General features: G+C 43.9%; 2 protein-coding genes across 3 annotated transcripts; both read left to right on the top strand.

Moving 5' to 3' along the window:
• Window positions 1–626: 626 nt before the first annotated feature.
• On the top strand, window positions 627–14248 carry LOC146664374 (interferon-induced protein with tetratricopeptide repeats 5-like). Of its 2 annotated transcripts, none has more exons than XM_085417223.1 (10): window positions 627–847; window positions 6628–6807; window positions 6895–7084; window positions 7845–8036; window positions 8193–8420; window positions 11309–11450; window positions 11524–11650; window positions 11736–11874; window positions 12201–12248; window positions 12692–14248. In XM_085417223.1, exons 1-10 carry the CDS (start codon window positions 843–845, stop codon window positions 12887–12889), a joined length of 1449 nt encoding a protein of 482 aa, XP_085273349.1. In that variant the 5' UTR covers window positions 627–842; the 3' UTR covers window positions 12890–14248. The 2 variants fall into 2 exon arrangements, with proteins under 2 accessions (XP_085273349.1, XP_085273347.1); XM_085417221.1 differs by lacking the exon at window positions 627–847 and adding an exon at window positions 898–1552.
• On the top strand, window positions 13243–26399 carry LOC146664373 (interferon-induced protein with tetratricopeptide repeats 5-like). The gene is made up of 10 exons (XM_085417219.1): window positions 13243–13353; window positions 17673–17852; window positions 19529–19718; window positions 21323–21514; window positions 21710–21934; window positions 22067–22208; window positions 24975–25098; window positions 25445–25586; window positions 25753–25800; window positions 25895–26399. The coding sequence occupies exons 1-10, from the start codon at window positions 13349–13351 to the stop codon at window positions 26141–26143; spliced, it is 1497 nt and encodes a 498-aa protein (XP_085273345.1). The 5' UTR covers window positions 13243–13348; the 3' UTR covers window positions 26144–26399.
• The last annotated feature ends 37 nt before the right edge of the window (window positions 26400–26436 follow it).

Here is a 26436-nt window from a genome sequence, read left to right as displayed (position 1 = left end):
CAAACAAAAACATTTCTAACTCTAAGCACAGTCAGTGGCTAATCCACTGACTGATCCCAGATCAGTCAGTTACAGATTACCAGCTGATCAGTGAGCTCGAGGCTCTCAGCTGGTTCACAGAAACGAAACTTGGCGTCTCATCGTGCTGCCTTCAAGGACCCCTCTGAAGTCACGTTTCACATCACGTCCACGTGCCTCTTTTTAAAAAAATGAACTTTATGTGTCAACCACAGTAGTTTTTAACCACGTGATCCTTCCTTATATGATGACATTTGCTCCTCCGTATGAACTGAGATTTAACTAGTTTTGCAGACATGTGCAGAGACACAGATTAGTGTGGACGCAGCAGAAGTGTCCCAAACACAGTTCTGTCCCTTGCAGCCACCTGTTTGTGTTCATGGACCTGCAGGCAGAGGTCTGTGATTACAGAGCACGTGACTCCTTTCCAGATGTTCCACCTGTGCTTCACGTAACTTTATGTAAACCTGTCCATGTGAACAAGGCTGTGCAGCTTACCTGTGAGCCACCTTCACACGTCATCACATCATTTAGGACGCTTGGCGCTGCAGTTCACCTGAAATAAGCTACGTTAGAGTGGCTGAGCATGGAGTCAGAGGGGACACGCTGGGAGTGTCACCCGTGGACATGACTGTGTAACACGAACAAGTGTGAGTCTGCGTCACCCGGCTGAGCTCTCTGCTGTACATGCATTCAGAGAGGACCGTGAAGGCCTCACGTTAAGTTTCCGTTCTGTGACGGAGCGCACGGACCGGTCACTCGGTGCTCACGCTCTCCCTCATCCTCATCATCACTTTGCTCCCTCTGAGGAGGAAGAGGGCAACATGAGGTGAGTGTTTGAGACTTCCGATCAGTCTGATAATCGATCACTTATTGGAAAGTGAAGTCAGCTCAGGGCCTCCCTTTAACCTTTAACCCAGTCGATCTGGATTCAGGGTGTAATCAGATTACTGTGAAATCTGCAGAGAGCAGAGTAAAGCCCACGCAGGGGATTCTGTTCACCTGGGCGAAACGTTTCGTCATCCAGGTGACTTCTTCAGTCTTGTTTCCTCACCTGGATGACCGAGAATGCGTGAACCGCGGCGATGCGAAGTCACCGTCCGGCCCGCCGCACCTACGACGTTGCTTTTGTTTGCTTTTCTCCGTCTCTGTTTCAAATAGGCCGCAAGTCGGTTGTGAACATGTCTGTGATCGTTGTCTCTGTCAGTCAGTGTCACCAACTGTTTCTCAGTAAATGTGTAGCGACAACATTCACAGTACTCAAACCTGAAGTATTACTCTAGTAAAATGCGTCAAAGCTGCCAGGAGCAGAACGTGAGGCCACAGAGAGGAGAGGAAGAGGCTGCAGGCAGGGTGGAGGCGAGACCTGCTGTGATGGGTGGAGACGGTGAAGATGTTCAGATATAATGGCACGAGGCCGTCAAAGGGACAGCTCAGAGTCAGAGGTGGCGTAGTGAAGGAGGACATGCAGAGGAGGATGATGGGATAGAAGATGGAGGAAGATGATGTGCTCCAGAGACCGCGAAAGAAGAAGGTAGTAACACCGATAGTATGGTCACATTAACAGTTTTTAACAGTGAAGCTGTACTTCCAGAGGGTGGTGGTGACGTCCTCCTCCACGCGCTCATCTTTGGACAGTAATGCGATCAAAGCCGCTGTGCTCATCATACAGGTGACGCAGCGGCCTGCAGACTCACCTGAGTGTTGGTCTGAAGGTGCTACTCAGACACAAGGTAACAGATTTAAACACATACATGTAACTCAGTGTGTCTGATGTGTAATGTACACCTAGCTTCAGTGTCATATCACATGTGCGGCTTTCATTTTGAAGTATTATTTTACAACGTCATCTTGGGCCCCTCCCAGCTGTAGTGGGAGGGGCCGTGAGCTCAGGAGGAAGCCTGTGTGAGCTGCTGGCAGCTCGTTACCCATCCTCCTGCTGACAGAGAGGAGACTTTCCTTCTTGGGTCTGAGAGGGGACGGTCGTCCAGAAATTCTCATTTAAACCATGATAATAAATATTTTAGTTCTTTGTTAGAGTTGAGTTAAGCTTCCTGTAGCTCAAACATGCACAGGAAATGATGATGATGTCACTCCGAAATGACAACACAGGCACGGCTTCTTCAAGACGGGCGCTTCGCTGCATTTATTGAAAACTACAAACATAAAACACGAAGGCTTTATGGTAAATGGCCTGTATTTATATAGCGCTTTACTAGTCCCTAAGGACCCCAAAGCGCTTTACATATCCAGTCATCCACCCATTCACCCACCCATTCACACACTGGTGATGGCAGCTACATTGTAGCCACAGCCACCCTGGGGCGCACTGACAGAGGCGAGGCTGCCGGACACTGGCGCCACCGGGCCCTCTGACCACCACCAGTAGGCAACGGGTGAAGTGTCTTGCCCAAGGACACAATGAACCGGCAACCTTCCGATTACAAGGTGTACTCCCAACTCTTGAGCCATGATCGCCCCGCTTTAAGTGCTTCAGTCTATCAAAAGTAACACTTGTGCTTTAACAACCAGGCCCCCGCAGATAGCTCGCTGAACTCCTTAGCGTGATTATTAAACGTGGGCTCACAGCCTCTGTCATCACGCCCAAACCTCGCGATAATAGCGGTGTAACAAAACTTGTTCTTTGTGACAAGTTAAACACACCTTTACAATATTGTCCACAGAAATGTACAAGCAAGAACATTTTAACTGCTGGAACCATCTATTAAACTTCTTTATACATAAGCCATCTCTGTGACACTTACAGATGATGTCCTGAAGTCGTTAAGGACATACATGCTGCTGTCCAGACAAAGGTGTGAGATATTGGACATGGATGGTAAAGTGCTGTTGTTAGGGCTTCTGTTGTGGCGGTAGAGCAGTACGGTCGCATAAGTACAGAGCTCCCGCAAGCCAAGTAGATAAACTCCGCTAAAACACAAATTAAAGCGTGAGACAAAACAACTTTGGAAGATGAGCAGAGGGACAACAAAGCAAAGAATAAAAGAACTACGGACACCCAAGGTAAAGACATAAAACACCCGAACAACGAGGACAAGCTAGCACCCGAAGCTAATATGGCCGCGTTTCAAAATGGACTGGATTGTATTAGCAAACAAATTCAATCACTCCAAAACGAATTGAAATCAGACTTCACGACATTCGAAGAAGAAATTAAATGAGAAATGAGACACGAACTGTCTAAATTCAAAGAAGACATCGACCAGCAGTTTCAGAACATGACTACAGAACTTAAAGAACAAGAAGGGAAATTAGAAGCTGCGCTGACCCGCACGGAAGACGTGGAGCCACGAGGCCAATCAAACCCTGACAGAACTAATGACAGAACAAATCGATGGTGACCAAATTGGATGACTTGGACCTGCGATCCAGACGTAACAATCTGCGGATCTACGGGATACAAGAGGGAGCCGAATCTAAGGCAGAATCGCTGACCCAGTTTCTGGAAGTCTGGCTCAGGGAGGAGCTTAATATTAACATCAACCTCCAGATTCAACGCGCACACCGAGCGTTAACCTCAAAACCGGCAGCCGGTCTCCCCCCCGAGGTCAGTCGTTGTCAATTTCCAACAATTCACAACCAAAGAGATGGAAGTTAAACAGGCATGGGAAAAGAAAATAGTCACTCTGGACGGAAGCAGGGTTTATTTTGACCACGACTATTCGGCGAGAATGGTGCAAGAACGTAAAGCGTACGTGAATATCAAAAAGATATTAAAGAAAGAAGGCATCCGCTTCCAGACTCCTCTCAGCAAGATGCGAGTCCACTGGCCAAATGGAGTGAAAACGTGTGGCGAAGCAGAGGAGGCTGCTAACGACCTGCAAGCGAGAGGATACAACGTGGAAAACGGGATAAACAGCCGGGAGAGAGAGAGCACCGAGGGACAGGTTTAGTTAAAAACAGACAGGCACAAGACAATATCAGAAGGACACATCATACACCAAATACATAAAGACAAGATGCTGGCTGCGTTGATGAGTTTAGACACAGAAAAAGCCTTCGATCGAGTCAGCTGGGACTTCCTGTACCTAACCATGGCAAAGCTCGGGTTCACTACAAAATCAATCCAATGTATCAAATCTCTCTAAATGGTAAATGGCCTGTATTTATATAGCGCTTTTCTAGTCCCTAAGGACCCCAAAGCGCTTTACATATCCAGTCATCCACCCATTCACACACACATTCACACACTGGTGATGGCAGCTACATTGTAGCCACAGCCACCCTGGGGCGCACTGACAGAGGCGAGGCTGCCGGACACTGGCGCCACCGGGCCCTCTGACCACCACCAGTAGGCAACGGGTGAAGTGTCTTGCCCAAGGACACAACGACCGAGACTTTCCAAGCCGGGGCTCGAACCGGCAACCTTCCGATTACAAGGCGAACTCCCAACTCTTGAGCCACGATCGCCCCTCTCTATGACAAACCGACTGCAAGAATAAACGTTAACGGCTCATTGACAAAGACGTTCCAACTAGAGAGGAACTAGACAGGGTTGCTGTTTAAGTCCAACCTTATTTGCCTTGTATATTGAGCCATTGGCACAAATGATTAGACAAGACGCCCTAATAACAGGAATAGAAATCAATAGACAAGAGCATGTAATTAGTCTGTTTGCTGATGACGTGTTGATAGCCCTCAAAAACCCCACAAACTCTTTTATGCAGCTCACAGAAATGTTAAGAAAATTTGTTACGCTTTCTGGCTACAAAGTAAATATACTTAAAACTCAAGTTCTGTTTAATTGTACACCAACTCAAAATCTTAAGGAATGGGAAATAAAGTGGGAGGCAAAAACCCTTAAATATTTAGGTATAAATATAACCAAAGACTATGACAAACTATATCAAAGTAACTATGGACATATAAATAACAGGATAAGGCAGGATATGGAAAGATGGAATACATATCCGTTAGGATTTAGTGACAGGATAAATGTGATAAAGATGAATATCTTACCACGATTGCTATATTTATTCCTCTCTCTTCCGGTAAGCATACCTCAAACCCAATTCTCAGAATGGGATAAGTATGTATCTAGATTTGTCTGGGAAGGCAAGCGGCCAAGGGTACGATACACTACTTTACAGCTTACTAAGGAGAAAGGAGGAATGTCGCTTCCTAATTTAAAAGAATATTTTCGTGCTGCACAGATACGCCAGATAACATATTGGTGTAGTGATGATGACGGGGCTCGCTGGAAGGATGTGGAGCTCTCCACACTCAATGTCCCAATTCAAACAAACATGGGTATAAAAAAGACCCCTGAATACATAACTAAAGACCAAGAAAGGAACCCGATAATATCCTTTACATTAAATGTATGGTATGACACAGTAAAGGAGTTGAGAATTGGCAAAGAGCTTGGTTTGCTAAAATGGATAGCCTTCGATGAAGAATTTAGACCAGGAAAATTGGATCTTGGTTTTAAAAATTGGAATGAAAAGGGAATCACAGCAATTTGTTTATTAATCAAAAAAGGAGAAATTAAAAGTTCTGAAGAATTAAAACGGGAATACAACTTAAAAAACAAGGATTTTTACAGATACTTACAGGTGAGAGATTACTTTAATAAAAACATAAAAATAAAGGAAGACAAAATCCATCCTATTATAAAAATAATTATACTGGCATATAAAAGTGTTATTCCAAGAATGTTTGATGGAATCGAGACAGGAATCAACTGTATATGTTAAAGTAAAATGGGAAAGAGAGCTGAGTGAAGAAATCACTGAGGTGTGGTATGAAACATGGAAAGAACATAAGAACACAGCTCAGTCATTAAAGTGGAGAGAATTCATCTGGAAAAATCAAATTTGCTACTTTATTAATAATGATAATAATAATAATAATAATGGATACTTTATTGATCCCCATGGGGAAATTACTTGTTTTTCTCTGCATTTGACCCATTCACTCAGTGAAGCAGTGGGCAGCCCACTAAGCAGGCGCCCGGGGAGCAGTGTGTAGGGACGGTACCTTGCTCAGGGGTACCTCAGGGTAGCCGTTAAGTATTAAGTATTATTACACCTAAGATTAAAAATAAACAAACCAATACACAACAACAATGTTGGAGGCTGCGTGGATGGGATGGATGGGATGAACCACACACACATTTTCTGTCTGTGACATATCAGGTTACATAATTCCCAGAACCTGCCTTGTTTTGTATCTTGGATACTTGGCAGGCACTGTAGATGTAAAGGATCGATACCTGGCTCAGATTCTCCTTTTGGCAGCAAAGAAGGCCATCACCAAAAACTGGCTTAAGACAGAGACACCAAGAAAGCAGCAGTGGTAGCAATGGAGGACATTATGGAGATGGAGAACTGGGGACTGGGGAAAATAGTTAATGTACGTTTGTGACTCTCTGTTTTTCTGAACGTGTATTAAACAGGAGAGGTGTTGAAATAAAAAGTGCTGTTGTTAGGATGGTTGTTTCAGCTGTGATAAACTGACATGCTGTTTGGACACCATGGGAGGGTCCGGGCTCTCCAGGACGTCTGTGCTCTGTAATGACTCATTTTTAGACCATGTGTGAACATGAACACAGAGCTGAGAGGCTTTGTCTTTGTGACTCTCTTAAAGTGAAGGTAGCAGCGCTCTGCTCAGCAGGCTGCAGCAGCTGCAGTGTCACTTCACCTGGGATCTGAAGAAGGAGGACGTGGACCTGGAAAACCTGAGCACCCGACTGCAGGAGCACATAAAACTTCAGCTCGGGCAGCGCGGGGCAGTGACTCGGTCTTACAGCTATTTGGCTTATGTCAGGTACAGTTTCCTCAGCGGTGAGCAGTCTGATGACACGAGATCTGACAACTTACTTAACATCAGTTGTGATGACCTGTTGGTCTTCAGGTATCTTCAGGACCAACGAGAGGAAGCGCTGTCACTTCTAAACCAATCAGAGGAGACCATCAGGGAGAGTTATGGTGATGAGAGTGAGAGGCGGCTCATTGTGACATATGGAGACATGGCCTGGCTGAAATACCACACCGGAGACTACGCACAGTCACAGAGCTACTGCCAGAGAGTTGAGGACATCCTGGTATGTACAGCACCCGTCCATCCAGCCAGCCAGCCATCCTCCATTTCTGCTGCTTATTTCGTTTGGGTCGTAGGGGCAGCAATCTAAGACAACCTCCTCTAACTCATGTGGGGGGACACTGAGGTCTTTCCAGATATAATCCTTCCTGGGACCTCCTTCTAATAGAACATGTAGCATCAGGAGGCCTTCAAAGGGTTTCCTGCTCAGATGCCTGAACTACCTTAACTGGCTTGTTTATATTTAGGGCTGGACCAGGTGACCCTGAATCCTCCCTTAGTTATGCTGCAATAGGCTGCCAGGGATTCCCATGATGAGTCCACTGTCAGAGGCCATAAGAAGATCATTTGTAACCTTCACTAAAGCTGTTTCTGTGCTGTGCTGAGCTCTGAAACCTGACTGAAACTCTTCAAATAAACCATTCCTCTGCAGATGATCTGTTAGCTGTTTGACAACTACTCTTTCAAGGATGTTTGATATGAAAGGAAGGTTGGAGATTGGCCTATAATTAGCTAAGACTGCTGGGTCTAGAGATGCTTTTTGAGTAAAGGTTTAACTACAGCCAGCTTGAAGGCCTGTGGTACATAGCCGATCATTAGAGATAGGTTGATCATATTTAAGATCGAAGCATTAATTAACGGCAGGACTTCTTTGAGCAGTTTTCACAATGAGATAAAGGGTCACTGAACTGTATGTATACCATCCAGCCCAAACATTATGAGCACACGCTGCTGAATCTCTGACACGTTCTTCTATATTACAGTCAAACCATCCCACTGGTTCCTCAACAAGGCTCCTTCCAGAGGTGTACGGAGAACAAGCCTGGACCTATCTTAAGTTTTCGAGGTCTTCTCTTTCCAAAGCCATCGACTGTTTCCGTAAAGCACTTGAGGTACAGACTCACGACAGTGAGTGGAACGCCGGCTACGCCATCGCCCTCTTTCGCACAGAACAGGTCAGTTTCATAGGAAGTATGAAGACTCAATGAATGGTAAATAGCAGAAAAGGAATCCGTCAGTTTAGTGTCAGCGTACGTTTCAGAAGACTCAGTAATGACAGTTTAAAAGAAGAACATTTCAACAGGGTACATTAATGGGTTTCTTATCTGCAGAGGACTTTGGAAAACTTAAAGAAAGGTGAAGAGTCCCCGGCCATCACACAGCTTCGCTTGGCCCTGGAGATCAACCCTGATGATGCAGTCCTGCAGTCCATGCTGGCTGTGAAGCTGGGGGCCTATAAGGAATACCAAGAAGCTGAGGAACTGTTGAATAAAGCACTGAAAACTGATCCTGATAATCCTCATGTCAACCGCTATATAGGAAAACACTTTCGTAATCAGGTAGGTCTGAGTGGAGACTCATCTGTCAAAGACATCCACCATGCAGGGTCGGTCTTGGGCTCAGTTGAAAGTATTGTGTTGCTATAAAAAGCAGCCAGAGACAGATCATCATAACTGTTTCATACAGAGAAATTACAAAGAAAGTCGAGGTCCTTCTGTTCCAGGGCAGAGGCGGAGCCAGGCATTTTATACACCCGGGGCTTAGCCCTAAAGGGTGGTATGCATGTGTGAGGGGGGGTTTAGAAATGACTGAAAGATTTATTAGGCTGTGTTTTCAGTTTGGTTCAAAAAAGAATGACTTCATATAGGAAAAAATATATATCACATGTGCAGGGAAAACAAACCAGGGCTGTATCAAGACACGAGGACTAAACCCCGATTCAGCCAGACCCAGAACTGATCCGGAATTAAAACAGGACTACAACAGTTCAAAATCAGGACTACTTAGGACTTAACCAAAACAGAATCAGAACTAGATGATAGTAGCACTAAAAATCATCACAGACCTGCACTACACTTGTTTTTAATTCTACCAAAGTCCACTGTTTAGATTCAGAAACGTTTATATAATTATTCAGCCTCGTTGTGCAAACAAGCTGCAAAACTTAATAAATATAGAATTTGAAAAATAACAAATGGTATCTAAAAAGTTACACTCGGTACTGGATACATGTTCCGATGAGTTTTGGCAAACAACCATGTGACTAACAGGTGACTCACCTGCTCTTGTTCCCTCTCTCTCTCTGTTCCTAAATTTCTTAACTTTAAGAGTAAAGAGAGAAACTGTCTGTATTTCTTAATTGCAAATGGCACCAAATTGTATTCAAACTGAGCCACACTTATGGAGCTCCACAGTTCTGTTCCTGGTGTTTTGTTGACCTCTCTTGATGTTCCCATGTCACAGAAACAGGCTCTGTGTTTTGCTTTATATGCATCCACAGCCGTGCCACCAGTTTACTCACATGGACTCTACGAACCAATCAGAAGCTTCTTCAGCTCAGAATGGAATCGTCTGCAGTTTCTTATTAATTAACAAACTTAGTGTACATGTGCTCCTAAATTTGATCAAAGTGATAAAAATAGAAGCTCTCTCTCTCTTTATTCTGACATTTAACTAATTCAAAATATATTTCAACATTTATTTATACAAAACAAAACAAGTTTACTCTAAATTGATGTTGTACAGTAAAATAATGTTTTTATGTTTTCTCCCTAAAGTGTAAATATCTGGTTTCAACTGTGAATATATTGCTGTGTGTTGAAGTTCCTCTTGTTTTGCATAGAAATATACTGAACAACATCCAAAGCATAATATATAAAATAACATCTGAGTTTTTTCTTTGAAAGAAGCTCCTCATGTCCATTCTTGTTCATCAGTGCATGACTGAAACCGGTTTAGAGAGTTTGTTTAGCTGTGGAGGGAAACAACTGAAAATATGAAATAAACACATGTGAGCTGAGACTCTGTAAAGAAGCAGCGTTGTTGTTGTTCGGCTTTTCATTTCACCATTTGTTGATTCACTCGAACAGCAAGTAACGTAATATGGGTCAAGTCTGATATCTTTCGTGATTCACCGTCATATTTATATTATTTGTACAGTACGAATGATTTGCTTTGGTACCTGCTCAAACTTAAGCTCTCCTCTGGTCTCTAGTGATGGGTCGGTCGCGAACGAAACGGCTCTTAGAGCCGGGTCTTTGACGTGAACGACGCGAGCCGTTTTTTCTTTCTCTCACCCTCTCTCTCACTCCTTGTGTTTTGCGCTGAGCAGAGGGGGGAGGGGCGATAGTTACACTCAGTAGCACAGGAACAGAGCGGGAGGGAGAGAGAGAGCAGGGACCACAACGTCACATTAGAAAGGTATAGTAATCATCCACAACTATTTTCAGTTGCAGATGATAAAGGATTCAGAAAGTTTATTCATGCAGGCCCATATGACAGAGAATGCTCATCTTCTTTCTGTTTTCATATTTTAATTTATATTTAATTGTGTTGTGGTTTGCAGTGTTTGTGTTGTTTCACTTTAAATTTGTTTAAAAGGAAAAAGCTGAAAATTTAAATAGTTAAAAGTTGAAATGTGAATAGTTGGTTTTTGTATTATATGATTTATTTATTACATTTTATGTGGAGTGAATAAATAAAAGTATATTTATATTTACGGTGGCCCCTAGAGACAAAGCACGTACAAACTCCAAAGCACGTACAAACTCCAAAACACGTACAAACGCAACAGAAGTGCTCCAGGATGCTGGGCGCAGTGTTGAGCTTTTGTTATCTTGTGGCTACACAAGCCAGCAAGTACCAACAACCAGATCTGGTGTGTGGTAATAACAGGTAAATGAACTTTTTATTTAATTATTTGAATATATATGAGTGCCTGTGTATAAATACACAAACAATACACACATGCTTTCAATTGTGTAATTTAAGTGATCTAGGCTCTGTTTGGAAGTTCAGTTCATGCTAGGAATGTGTTTTGGAGTTTGGAGTTACGTGTTTTGTCTCTAGGAACCACCGTATATATTTATATATAAACATATATACGGTAAATAAAACCACGGGTTTTTTTACATTCGTAATTTCTTTTGTGCATAATTTTATATTGTTGTTGATTGTGTGTAGTTATTGTTTTATACAGTTGTCAGTCAGGCATCTAACTGAAAAAAATTACACTTGAAAAGATCCCGGGCTTCTGAAAAAACAACTTAAGCCGAGTAAGCCACGCCCCTCTAAAGTTTCATTTTACCATATTCTTCTTTGACTGGGAGGTTATCCTGTGTCTGTTTAATTCACTGAATCTTCTCCTCTGAGCCAGGTCTCAAAGGCTGTGGTTGCCTTTAGATGCTGCGGTGATCCTGTGAGTTTCACCTCCTTCACTGTGTTTCAGAATCGACTGGATGAGTCTATTGATATGTTGGAGCGAGCACTGAAGCGGGCCGATCAATCCCCTTTCATCCACCACCAGCTGGCTCTGTGCTACAAGATGAAGAAAATTGCAGAGCAGAGCCGCCGGCCCAACAGCGACCAGAGTAACAAACAGCATGTCTCCAGTCCAGTTCAATAAACGCAGCTCAAATCTAACCCTGATTTCTTGCCCCACAGGAGCGGTGCGGTACTGGAGGCGTCGTTGTATCCATCACCTTAAAGTTGCTGTGGAGATAAGGCCGTCCTTTGTCCTGGCATTGACTGATCTGGCACAGCTGTATGCAGAGCAAAGGGATTTGAGCAGGTACTGGTCTGTGCAAAGCTGCAGTGCAGTCGCTCTTTTGTTTTTGGCTCTAAATTCATCATCATCATCGTTTCTGGTTCCTCAGGGCTGAGGAGATTTTCCAGCAGTGCTTGAAGCTAGCAGAGTCGGAGAAAAGCCTTTTTCAGACTGTCCATCAGCGCTACGGTGACTTTTTCTTCTTTAACAAAAAAACCGAGGCTGAAGCCATCGCCCACTACACTCAGGTGAGTTGGGTGTAGTTTCCCAGACTCTTGGTGATGTGCAGCTGGCTTACTGGAGGCCGGAGCACTGTTCCAACACTCCACTGAACTGTAGCATCAGCCTGTTAATGTCAGATTTATTTTACATTTCCACCACAGCTGAAAGGAGCTGTCATAGACTCTCAGGTCATGGCTTCACACTTCGTTATGCTGTGTGCTTTAATACCCACGAGCAGCTGGAGGTCCACCTAATACAGTGGTTCCCAAACGTTTCTTGCTAGGGCCCCTTTGTTTACAAGAAAAATGAAGTCGGTTTGATTTATCTCGGTGTCTTCTTATTTCCTCTTCAGGCTCTGCTGTTACCACCCTGCAAGTATGAGTGGAGACAGTGCGCTAAGGTGAGCACAGGTCACGAGTCGTCTGGTGTTGGGGGATCAGAGGGTTTAGGCCAGGTCAGATCTGGTGAGAGCCTGGTGTGACTGAAGACTGAGGTCGAAAAGCCAGTGTGAAACATCACCACAGTTCACATGGTTTCTGCTGGAGGGCTGCTGGGTATTGCAAACATCTTCCACCAGTTACCTGGAAGAGAAGGAGAAACTCAGCCACAGCAGAAGAAAACTGGCTTTGTGGAAACTTCTAATATTTTTCAGCTGAGAAGAAGAAGCAGAAGAACGAGAAGAAGGTGGAGCCCTGCTGTTTCCCAACATGGAGGTCACAGAGTCCAGGTCACAGGGTGCAGGTTACAGGGTGCAGGTCACAGAGAGACACTCAATGTAGTAGTCACTTACTTTAAATACACAGAAATCCATCTTTCTTTGTTCCTCCATGTTTTTTCTTGCAGAGACTGAAGCAGATCGCTGACAGACGTCTGACAAAGACGCGGCGTGATGGTCAGGCGCTCGCTCTGCTGGGTCTGGTGGCCAGAGCTGAGGGTGACAGGAAGAAGGCTGCTGAGTTTTATGAGGAAGCTCTGAACTGTGATGAGGACAATGAAGAGTACCTGTGTGCTGTGTGCGAGCTGCGCCTGGAGCTGCAGTGAAAGCGCTGATGCTGAGTTAGAGCTGCAGGCTCAGGACCGCCGTGGCTGCTCCTGGCTCATTAAATGCTGATTTTTCCCTCATGTCTCTGTGTCTTTGAAAGCAGCTTTCTCACATTTATGTTTGTGTGATGATGAAGAGAAACGAAAGCTAAGCAGACTGTGGTGCATTCAGGTGTTGTAGGAAAAAAACGATCTTCAAAGCACAACCCAGACCTCAGTCATAGACAGGAAGTGTCTGCAGGCCTCAGGACCTTGATGGGTTAAATGTTGAATTTCTTTGGTGACCTCACAGCTGAAAGAAAAACCTGCTGTGTTGCTGTTTGCTTCACTATGATGAATTATCCTGCCATTGTCCTGTCAGAGGTGATCCTGAACGCACCATTATTTCTTTCATATTGCTGCAAACTGCTGCACATCCAGTACGCTTTGTGCCAACGTGTCTGAGCCTTAATAACTAAAATGAGGTGAGTGTTTTTGTCTTTATTTCAAGATTCACTCACGATATCCAACACAGAGAGAAAACTCCTCAGACTCAGGAAATAATAATACATAGATATGAGGGTTTGCATGCACACAAATGTGTGGAACTGTATTATTCACAAATGATTTAAATGCAGAAAAATGCATTTAAACGACAAGCAGAGGTGTCAGTGAGAAGTTCCCAGGCTGGAACATCAGTGTGGATGTGGTAGGCATGCCCAGATATGACCGCTTCTTGCTGCAGCTTGCTCGGCTCGTAAATCATCAGGACGTTTTGATGTTCCAACTGTCAGAATCCTCAAAACACTTTTTTTGAGATTTAAAAAACTCAGGAACCAGTTTTATTTGCTGTCTGTCGTTGTACTGCTCAGCCAAGACATAACACTACAGCTCAATACTAACCACATGCACCAGTAATTACTTCCTCCAAACCATCAGTGTGTCTTGTGACTGCAGGCAGGAAAAGGACCCAAGTGCAAACTCACAGAAATGGAACTTACCCCTGTGATTCCCTTTGTGTCACATTTGATACAGGAGCTTCTGAAACCTCCGTCTCTCTCAATTTAGAAAACAGTTTTAGAATATTGTCAGGAAGTAGGTTGTTTATTGCTTTATACATAATTTGTGCCGTGAAAAAATGAACCAGATCTGTGAATTTTAGTGTTTTTGATTTTAAGAACAGTGGATTTGTATGATCTCTGTAACTGGTGTTATGGATTATCCTCATGGCCCTTTTTTGTAATATAAAGATTGATGATAGCGAACATTTGTTGCCCCAAACCTCTGCACAGCAATGCAAATACGGTGCGATCGGTGAACAGTAGAGACTGTGGAGTGATCTGTGGCCCAGAGTGGTTTTTACTTTACTCAAAATTTAAATACTGCTTGAAATGCTGTTCTTTAAATTATTTATATGAGACTTAATTTATCATCTATTATCACACCAAGAAACTTTTGTTCAAGAGCTCTTTCAGTTTCCACACCATCTACATGAATCTGCACTTGTGTGTTTCCCAAATAAGACGATTTTAGTTTTACTTAGATTTGTTTGTTTGTTACTCGTGTCCAGCAGCTCCTTTAGATTCCCCCCAAAACAAAAAATATTTGTGTCGTCTGCAAATAATACTAATTTTAATATATCAGATACCTTACAAATATAATTTATATAAACAGTAAATCATTTAATACCCAGTACAGAGCCTTGTGGAACACCACATGCAAAGTCCAAGCATGAGGAGAAATATTCACCCAGCTTCTGTTTCCTGTCACTAATTTGTCACCCAGTGCATTACAACCCGCCTGACCCCGTACCGTTCCAGGTTATTAATTAATATGTGATGATTGATGTGGGGAATGAGGACCCAAATGCAGGACTCTTGCAATGAAGCAGTGTCTTTATTTACAGTGTAAATAAAGTTAAACCACAACAATAAATCCCCGTGCGCTGTCTGACTCCTGTGCAGTGTTTTCTCCCAGTGTCTGTGCTCCAAAACTCTGCTTCCCAGTATTGTCCCAGGTTCTTTTATTCTTCAGGCCGGACAGAGAAGACGCAGAGTGAGAGTGGCCAGAGTATTTATAATCATTTTATTCAATCATTACCTTCCAGAAGGGAGATGTGCACGGTGCTAAGCATCTGCAGATCTGAAGCATTACAGGCCAGATGTGTATAATATAGTCTGCTCCCTCCTCCCCTACCAAACCGTCACTTTATCAATTTTAATTCAACATGTCCGCTACGTAGCTGCAAAAACATCTGCACAACTACACTCGTGTCTAGTTTTTATAACCCAAAGGTCATTTCCTGTTGTTCTCTTTTACCAGGACAAACGTGGGCGATGCTCTCTGCAACTCTGCACAAAGCTTCCTGTTCTGCACAGTTTTCAGTCTTGCTAAACAATCTAATGACCTTTATAACTCAAAGGTGGCCTTTAATTTACTGGTCTGTTATTAAATGCATAAAACAAAATGCACAGCAAATAAGCGCTAGAAAACGTATTTTCCTAACACTAGTGTCCGTGCTCGCTGCCCTCTCGTCTCCACACTCCCGCAGGAAGAACAGAGACAGACGTTAATACTCCCCCCCCCCCCATACACACACACACACACACACACACACACACACACACACACACACACACACACACACACACACACACACACACACACACACACACATTAAGGATTGTACATTAACATAAAACTTGTCGGAACCACACTGAGTCTTACCGGAGAAACACACACATGGAGAGAGAGAGTGCACAGTATGCAAACAGCCATCATAATTCATCATACAATGAGAACAGGACAAATCAACAACTGACAATGACTGATTAATATTAAAACCTGTAACATAATGTTTGCAGTTTAGTCTGTTACTGTTGCTATTTTTACCATTTCTTCTTGGAGCAACTGTAACACATAATTTCGTTAGGGATTAATAAAGTGTTCTGATTGTTTCAGGATGAGCTGCCATCATCCAATCACACATCTGCTTACCTGCATCTTTTGTTTCTCCTCCTCTTCTTTTCTCTTTTTTCTAAACTGAGCACCTGATGGCTTTGAACTTTTCTTGTCCATCTTCCATTGGTTTTAATTTTGCACTCCAGTATGAACACCCATCCTGAGGGAAGTGGGGACTGGATGTCACATGGCTAAAACCCCAGAGGTTTGTGGTCTGTTTCAATGTGGAATGTTTTCCCAATTAGGAACTCTGCAAACCTCTCACAGGCCCAAGTTGAAGTGAGGGCCTCTTTCTCAATGTGAGCATATCGCTGCTCTGTTGCGCTGAGAGCTCTTGAAGTGTATGCTACTGGTTTCCACCCTAAATCGGCGTGCCGCTGGAGAAGCACTGCTCCCAAGCCATACGAAGATGAGTCAGCTGATACGCACGTTTCAGCACTTGGATCATACAGAGCAAGCCCTGGGGGTGTTGTCCGAGGCCGAGAGGGCAGTCAGGACCATCAAAAGTCTTCTTAAAAAGTCTGGTGATCCCTATCTCGCCCTTATGGCATACCGGGCCACTCCATTGGCTACAGCCCGACTGAGCTTCTCATGGGTAGGAGGATAAGGACAACTATTCCTGTCATCCCATCACAGCTAAATCCAAGAGGTACGGACACAGACAAGCTCAAAGCTACAAACGTACAGACAAAAACAAAGACAAAACTACAACCGCAGACACAGAGCACATGACATGCTACAGCTCAATCCTGGAGACAAAGTGTGGGTCTCAGACACGGATACTAGAGGGACAGTCGTGTCCATGGCAGGCTCACCGAGGTCCTACATCGTAGAGACAGCAAAGGGCACGCTGAGAAGAAACCGTTACCATCTTACACGGACACCTGGGGCACCGGAGATTTCTGTCGATCCACCAGAGGCTTCACCTGAGAACTCTGTTCCAGCTGCACAGAGTGTGTCGGTTCCAGACACTATCTCACAGGAGGCCAGCCAGCAGACTCCTGAAGCTGGGAGAAAGATCCCACCCAGGTCTAGGAGGCCTCCAGCATATCTAAAAGACTATGTTTGCTCATAGGGCTAGGAAGTGAGTGAGCAATGGGGCAGAATAATCCCCACACTCAGGCAGAGGGCTGGGTAGTCGACCCCATCCCTCATAGAGACAATGAGAAATAAAGCAAATGGTTGCACTGTTTAAACATGTTGTTTGTAGCTGCACCGAATAGTTCAGAAATGTGCACTTATGCTTGGTGTTCAGAGTTGTATACTTTGAGAGTTTATTTTTGGACATTCTGAGAAGTCTGGGTTGAAACCAGACGAGTTCAGTAAACAAGCTGTTACCAGATAAAGCATAAGGCAGTAGTATACTTTAAAGCGTGCGGGTCTAATCTGTTGTCTTGGTTATATCCCAGCATCACATCCTGTTTAGTAGGGGGGATGTAGCATCAGGTAAATGCTAAGCGGTAGGAACGTTTCTGCTGGGTTGTTGTGGGGGGCACTCATAATAAAGGACACTCATTGGAGTAATGGCGCGTCTCGTGTCTGTGAGTTATGCCTCCAGTCAAATAACATCCATAACCTCAAATAACGGAACAATTAGGACACAAGGATCTTTGAGTTTGGACTGATCAGCATGTTCTGTTTTTCAAACATGCTGAAGAGGTTCAAAAACTAACAGTGAGATTAACACAATCTCATCATGTTGCTTCCATGTGCTGCACACTTGTTTTCCGTCAGTTTTCTTAGTGTCACAAAATAAAACCATAAATACTCCTAAGAAACTATTAAATTGTTCATGTTTGTGAACACTTGCTACTATATTGAGAATGTGTTTTGTCTTACGCAGTGATCCAGGTAACGATCTACACCGCAGGCTGCAGAAGCTGCAGAGTCGTTTCACCTGGGATCTGAAGAAGGAAGACTTGGAGTTGGACGACCTTAGCAAGCAGCTGCAGCATGATATAGACCTGCAACTGGGGCAGCGGGGCGCCCTGGCCCACTCCTACAGGTTCCTGTCTTATGTGAGGTAAGCAGTGCAGAACATTGAACAGGAACCCTCAGCTAAAAGCCTTTGTTTGTGGGACATTCAAAGATAAAATCATCATAATTGGGCACAAAATAGCAACAAAGATGGAAAACAACAAGATTCAACAGTGCAAGCAGGCGTTGCTTCTGTGAAGCTGGCTTTTTACATGCACATTATTGCCAAAAATATTCACTCACCCATCCAATCACTGAATTCAGATGTTCGATTCACTTTCATGTCCACAGGTGTTGTCATGGTCCTGGGTCTTTTGACCCAGCGTTTTAAGTTTGAGTTTATTTTGTTCATTAGGTTATCTAAGTTCATTTGGTTATTAGACTCCTTGTGTTTTCTTCCCCTGTATTTAAGCTTCCCCTCACCCTTCGTGTTTCATGCTGCGTGTCATTTGTTATCAAGTTTGTATTATTATGCCTAAGTGTTTCTAGTTATTATTTTCCCCTCGTGTTTCCAACCATGTTAAATCTCCCCTGCTCTTCATGCGTTTCATGTCTGTGTCTTACGTTGTCAAGTTCGGGTTGTCATGTCTATGTCTCATTATGTTTCCTGTTTTATTGTGAAGAGGTCTGGTGTTCTGTGTTCATCATGTTCAGTTTTACTCTCCCACTGTGACGTCATTATGTTCATGTGTGCCAGCTGTTTCCTCATGTGTCTCCACTTCCCCTAATCACCTCCTGTGTATTTAAGTCCTCTGTTTTCAGTGTGTGATTGTCAGGTCGTCTGTTGTCCACGCCATGTTTCCTATGCCATGCGTCCAAGTTTCTTGTCTAGGTTTTTCTTATTGCTTGTTTAGATTTCCCAGTTTAGGTTTGTGTTAATTTTGCTTCAGTTTGCCTTGCCCTTTGTTTGTACCTTTTTTTCCAGCCATATTAAACGGCTCGCTTTTTGTTAACATTCAAGTTTTGTTCCCTGTTCCTTGGAGTCTGCATTTTGGGTCCTTTTTCAATTCATACAGTCTGCCCTCGCCAGACTGTGACAGGTGTAGAAAATCAGCACCTAGGTCGCTCCCAGGAGCTCAGTGAATTTCCAGCTTTTAACCGTGATAGGATGTCACCTGTCCAGTCATAAACGTTCCTCTTTATCCGACTGTTAGTGGAATTAGAACAAGGTGGAGGAGATTAGGAGGAAGTGAAGCGGGGTCAGTGAGGATCATAGTGCAGAGTCAATCGCTGCACACCTCCAAACGTCAACATTGCGTACAGAGCTTTAGGAAATATGTTTCCATGGCGAACAGCTGCATAAAAGCCTTACATCACCAAGCATCGATGCGTGAAGCACGCCGAGCTCTAGAGACGTGTTGTCTGGAGCGACCAATCACGCTTCTCCGATGGAGGAGTCTGGGTTTGGTGGTTGCTAGGACAACAGCACAGTGTGACCTCACAAAGGTGCTTCTGAAAGAATGATCAAAAATTCCCATAAACACTCACAAGCCGGTGGAAGTCCTTCCCAGAAACGCTGAAGCTGGTGGGCTGACATCGTATTAAACCCCTTGGATCACGAGTGGGAAGTTCATGTGTGGGTGAAGTCAGGCGAGCAATTACTCTTAATAATATAATGTCTCTGCGCCGCAAAGTTTCATGGCTTTACAGGTACAAAGACGTGTCAAAACCCTGAAGACGCTGGAGCACTGCGAGTTATTCCTGTTTGTTGTCCATCCTCAGGTATCTTCAGGGTAAACCAGAGGAGGCGCTGTCGCTACTCACTGAGTCAGAGGAGAAGACGAGGGAGTGTTACGGACAGGAGAGCGAGCTGCGGCTCATTGTGACGTACGGAGACCTGGCTTGGCTGAAATACCACACCGAAGACTACGTACAGTCCCAGACTTACTGTCAGAGAGTCGAGGATATACTGGCATGTATACACCCTCAGAAACACGACTGGTTTAACCTGTTTCTAAACACGTTTTTAACACCCACCCATAAACGCTGTTATGGATCTAGAGGCGCTGACTATAATAAAAACCTTTACATCTAAAGAACCCCTGCCTGTAGCCTTCATGGCTGTTATAATATCCAGACACTGATATGTTCATAAAGACTGTCACCGAAACACAAACTTCATCTCTCTTACAAACATTGTACGCACAGCTTGCGCTGCCACTGAACGAAAACACGTTCGAAGGACTTATCATAGTCAGCTGTGGAGTGGACGATCACTGAACACATGTTCAAAACATCATTTCATCATTTCTGGAGCGTCAGGGTATCCATGAACAGCTGCTCCAGATGTTTCTGCTCCAGAAACTGAATGAAAATATTTTTAATGTTAATTTCATTTTTTACATGACATTTTGCATATTAATGATCATAAACTGACCTCGCAGCCCAAAGTTCGTCAACGGTTTCAGTCATTATGTCCTGTTTATAAGGTTGAAGCTTGCTGTCAGCTGAGGCTGAAGAAGTCACCTGATGATGATGAAACATTTCTCCCACTGAAAACGTCCAGATGAACAGAATTAACTTTTCTGGGCTTTAACTTTAATCTCGGTCAAACCGATTTACTCAGAAGCAAAAACAAAGAAGAAAACAAAAGACAACAAAAAAGCTGAAATAAACACAAAGATTTAGAAATCATCAAAATGAAAACAATGTGCTGGGAGTCAGGCGTTCTCACTGGCTCTAGTAAGCCTCAGCCTCCGGTCACCTGACAGTTGGTGCTCCATCAAGCAAAAAGGTGATGTGTTGATAAATGCAGCATGTTTACAAATCGACTGTTTATTCTGTGTCACAGAAACAGTCATATTTCAAACGTTACTCGCTGCTCTTCTCCGATGCTGCCGCTAAGTTTTGGACAAAATGCATTCTGGGATATTTGGCTGAGCCAGGCCCACACAAGTCACAACGTTGCCTGCTCGATGGGCGGAGCGGGAATACATCGAGGCGCTTTGAGCGTACTTGACTTTGATGTTTGAACTGGAACAGTACAGCCACTGATGAGGTTTCACAACTCCACGAGAACACATATTGTGAAAGGGCCCTGGCTTTGCATAAACACTGGAAATCAGCCAAGACTGACAACACCTAAACCTCCATGTTAGTTTAATATAAAGAGAAATGTGACAGCTCCATGTTAGACCTGTTACTGGACCACAGAGTGTGCAGGTTACCTGAGGTGTTTCTACAGGATCCAAACCTGCGATCACTCACTTACACGAAGACCCTGTTATAGCGCACACTGCCAAACAAAACAAACAAGTTCAGAAGTGTTGCACGATTCCTTTCTGGACCATGTGTATGGATATCAGACCATCTTTTCAGTTTAGCAACCAAACACTTCAGGATATTTCTGTGACAACTATAACTTTTGAAACATTAACTGCATATAACGAATGAGACAAACTAGACTAGTTTGTGCATTTGTGGCTTCTCGGCTGAAAAGTTGATAAATGTTCAGACACTGTCAAAGAATTAGCTGCAATCAAATCTATTTCTTTTAAATATACTGTGACTCTGCAGGTGAACCATCCGCCTGATCCTTCCACTGACCTCCATCCAGAAGTGTACGGGGAGAAGGGCTGGACCTTTCTTAAGTTCTCCAGTTCTTACTATACCAAAGCTGAAGACTGCTTCTGCAAAGCTTTGAAGCTGCAGCCTGATGACTGGGAGTGGAACAATGGCTATGCTATCGTCCTCTATCGCACAGAACAGGTACAATCTATCAGCCAATCAGCCTTTCGGTTTAGCATATAAGCAGTTATCCTGCTGAAGCAGACAGTCCATACGATTCTCCTGTATTAACCATTGTAGTCATTAACTTTGCAGTCGTGTTGTTGTTGATTCTTTGAGAGGTAACACCCATTAAATAAATTACATCCAGCAAACTTATGGAGCTCTTATCTTCAGAATGTTAATGATTGGTATCCCGAGGAATCACCAGCCACTAAACGGCTTCGTCGAGCCCTGGAAATAAATCCGGATGATGGCGTTTTGATGTCCATGCTGGCTCTGAAGCTGGTCCACGACACGAACAAACACACAGAGGCTAAAGGTTTGGTGAAGAAGGCCCTGGAAGTCGGACAGGACAACACTCAAGTCACCCGCTACGTAGCAAAATATCTCCGCAACCAGGTAAAACATCTGTAGCTTATAGGAAAAACATACTGGTCTTGATGGCGAATCAAGGGACTCGAGATAAAATATTGGTTTTATGCTTCTAACGTCTCGTCTCTCCAACGTTACCGTGACTCGTCCCTGTTCTAGGATCAGGTGGATGAGTCTATCGATCTGCTGAAGAGTATGCTGGAGAAGAAAAGCCAGTCATCTTTCATTCATCACCAGCTTGCTCTGTGTTATGAGAAGAAGAAGAATAAGCTGCTTGGGAAAAGAGTCCGACCAGAGTCAGGTACTGCACTGTACTCTGTTTATACTCTCATCAGCAGGTAGGACCTGGTATAAAGTTCTTCCAGTCGGGTAAGTATTTGGACAGAGATACGATCTTTATTATTGTGCCTCTGCACACCACAGCAGGTCTCAAATAAAGCAATCAACATTTCAATTCAATTCAATTCAATTTTATTTATATAGCGCCAAATCACAACATAAGTCGCCTCAAGGCGCTTCATAGATACAGAGAAAAACCCAACAATTATATGACCCCCTATGAGCAGCACTTTGGCGACAGTGGGAAGGAAAAACTCCCTTTTAACAGGAAGAAACCTCCGGCAGAACCAGGCTCAGGGAGGGGCGGGGCCATCTGCTGTGATTGGTTGGGGTGAGAGAAGGAAGACAGGATAAAGACGTGCTGTGGAAGAGAGACAGAGGTTAATAACAGATATGATTCAATGCAGAGAGGTCTGTTAATACATAGTGAGTGAGAAAGGTGACTGGAAAGGAAAAACTCAATGCGTCATGGGAATCCCCCGGCAGTCTATGTCTATTGCAACATGTGAATACATTTTCAGGTTTAATCCAGTCTTTAAGTCTGACATCATTAGCTTTTTCTGGGCCCAAACTATGCTTCAGGACACTGCGGCTTCACTAAGTTACGAACGGTCTAAATTCTTTCATCTTTAATAAAATGTGCTGCTGCTTTACCAGGTGTAACAATTAAGTTTAACATCCAGGCATCCATGAAAACAGGATTTATGAAGTTTAACGGAGTTAGAAGTTAGCAGGAAGTTAGCTCGCTAGTGTCCTGAATACTTTGATGTTGTGCTGAGAACAAACAACCAAGACTCAGAGCAGGTCCAGTCAATCGCTGCTGCGAAGATATCCTCTAAAACCATGTTCAAACCTCGAAAACAGAAAGATGGCGTTAAGTTACAAAGAGAAGGTGGGAACACTCACCGCTGTTGTGTCATAAAAAAATCTAACGATCAACTTTGACGTTTAAAGCGTTTAGATCGATCAGTTGTTTACATCACTCAGCACAAGCAGAACTGCATCACTGCAGCAGAAGACACATCGTCCACATGCAGAAGCACATCTCTGTGTAGTGACTGGTCTCATGATCTAAACAGGCAAATGTTCAGCATTCAGACTACAGGTGAAGAACAGTCAAACCAGATGTTTCCCGTTATGTCGAGATCAGCTCGTCAAGTACACACCTACACAGCATGTTAACAAACCCTGAAAAAAGCCACACAAAAAATGAATGATTGTAAGGGTTTCTATACATTAGTATGTACGAAGGGTATGTTGTGACTTAGCTTAAAAATTACAGCGGTCCCTCGCTATAACACGGTTCACCTTTCACCTCGCTGTTTCACAGATTTTTTAGTGCAAGTTTGCTTATTTTTTTACGTCACATTGTGTCCTGCGTCCTGATCGCTGCAGACGATCTCCTCCGTCTCTCCTGTACAGTACAGAATCGCTGCATCGATGCTAGCAGTGTGACTCTGAAGTGCAGCGCTGTATGTCCACGATGTCCACCAAACGTTTTGCACCGTCAAAAATAAAATCGGCTACTTGATTTCACCTCTCGCTGGTTATTTTTAGAACATAACACCCGCGATAAACGAGGGACAGCTGAGAAATATAACATCTGAATCCATTTTCTCTTTTGCTCTGAGGCGCGGGGGGAAAATATCGACAAGTCGATGAACATCATTTACAGATATATTGGGTAAATGCCCGAGACATCTATAGAAATGTAAATCGCCGCTTGATTCATTCATTTGCTTGTTTTGGACCGTAAACCAGGCGCGAATAGGACACCGGAAACAAAGCTCCCCACAGGAGTTTCCGCACCGGAAGTAGCATATGCTAACGTGCACACAGTCTATTGTGGTTAGTAACAGTTAAATGCAACTCCTTTTTTGGTAATCTTCTATAACACTTAGAAAGGTGTCTCAATTGCCTTTCACCTCAGCTGCTTCCTGTTGTTCTCGTTAGTGGGCCCATGATCGTATATAGCACATCCTGAGTACATCCTGTTATAACCGTCGCTGTGCAGGCACATATGCAGTTACAAGCGAAACACTTCTAAGGCTCTATGCTGTGTATGTTCATTAGCTTCTGGATTAATATGTCACTAATTAAAGCACTACCACCTAATATATTTCCCACACTAGTTTCCACTTAAACATGATATAGCATGTTCTGACTGAGAGATTTCTGACAAATTCAAACGTACAGCTCTGCTATCACTTCCAACATGGTATAATAGCTGGTATATAATGATGTGCTACGTGATCGCTAGCGACACAGCTATGTTAGCATAAACAGTGAAGCTGGAGGATGAACGCCAACTTTTTTCCACTCGATAAAAGTTAACGTGAGGGTTCCCGATGGTTAGAGACAAATACAGTCGCATGGCAGGATGCTGTAAAAGGACCAAACTTCAGTCAGGAGAACAACTGAGATAATCCATCCACAATACGAGGTTAGTCATTCATATACTGCTGCTGGGCTGGAGTTACATCGTAAGGGTTTAAAATGAACAGCGGTAATAAAAACAGAGAGAGGCCAACAGCGATCACTGACTGATTTTAGGGGCTTGTTCGGATTAAATAGAACAAGATACAAAACATTAAAACATGTTAAAAACACAACAGCCTTAAACACAGAGGAGTTTGGACCGGAGCAGTGTTCATACGTCATCACTCAAAGACTGGACACAAGGGCGTGTTTAATATTTCAGTCAGTAACACCTGTTTTTATCCAATAGAGGTGCAGCATTGGACACGTCTTTGTATTCAGCATCTGGAGGAATCAGTGAGGCTCAAGAAGGGTTTCAATGCTGCAAAAGCTCTGCTGGCTCTGCAGTACGCACAGAACTTTGAAAGAAGGAGGTCTGTTTACCTGTCAGTTTGTTTCCAATGAAATATTCTCAGTGTTGGTTTTATGTTTATTTAAAAAAGCTGGTAGTAATGACACAGGTAGAAGAACGGTTGGACTAAACCTGACCAACGTGATCACTTATGGAATAAAACAGTGTTGAATCATATTACCAAAGCTGGAAACAAGTGTGTGAAGGAAACTTTGACCCCTGTGGTCACACCAACATTATGTCAGATTGGACAGTTTTACTCGACTGTATTGATGTTTCTACAGACAGTCATCAGATGGACTGTTGATTCCAAAAACATTTGATGCATTGATTCTTTTTGTGTCTAAGCTTTGTGTTTGTTGCTTCAGAGCTCAGCAGATGTTTGATGATGTGCTGCAGACATTAGAGGATGAACCTCCAGGCATCCGTCAGTACATCTACCGGTATTATGCAGAGTTCTGCTACTATCACACCCCTCAGAAAGACCTCGGACTCACCTATTACAAAAAGGTATGGATCGTCCAAAACTGCATTCAGACTGCAGGTGTGCATGCCAGGTGCATACGCCAGGTGCAACCAGTATTAGCGAACGGGCCTCTGAGGCAGACGGACATTTGGAAAGTCGAGCTGTGGACAGTTAACCGTCTGCTAACGTGTCCTGTGCTGCATCCAACAGGCTCTGGAGTTATGCATCAACACATCACATTGGAAGCACTGTGTGAAGGTTGGCCAGCTTCTCACTCTGCTTTATGCAAAACTAATGCAAACTCAACCTCATCTTAGTAAACAGGAAGTAACCTTCAGGTATTCTTTTGCAGAAACTGACGACGATAGCTGAGGGACGCCTCGAAAAGAATCGCAGCGACGCCGCGTCCTATGGCATCCTGGGAGCAGTGGCCAGAGCTGAGGGCAATCGGAGCAGGGCTGTGAGAAATTATGAGCGCGCTCTGGAATTAGACGCCAACAACGACGAGTATCTGTCAGCCTTGTGCGAGCTGCGCCTGGATCTGACCGCACACAGGGAAGAGAAAGACCGCCCGGAGGAGAAGCTTCCAGAGGTCGTGTGAAAAAGTTTGTACCAGGAAGGCCACCGTTTGAACGAGGTTCCAGAACCACAGCTCAGAAATGCTCGGCTACGTCACATCACACCTGGGAACCGCTACATCGATCACTACGGCCGACTCCTTCTGTTTGTCTACCACCACTATGTCCGGTTGGTTAGCCACCACCTGTTTGTCCGTCTGTATCTGCAAGTCCCACAGGATCTTAGCTCGGTCATTCTCCACCACCTCCCATGTTGACCTCGGGGCTTCCAGATGTTTCTGTATACTATGCTGGCCACTTGGCTATGGCGTTCCAT

This window comes from Rhamphochromis longiceps, linkage group LG8 (assembly GCF_057381845.1).
Source record: "Rhamphochromis longiceps isolate RC_006_pf linkage group LG8, R_longiceps_female_GT1.1, whole genome shotgun sequence".
Lineage (NCBI taxonomy): Eukaryota > Metazoa > Chordata > Actinopteri > Cichliformes > Cichlidae > Rhamphochromis > Rhamphochromis longiceps.
The sequence above is the reverse complement of the archived record's forward strand: the minus strand, read 5'-3'. Positions and strand labels throughout refer to the sequence as shown.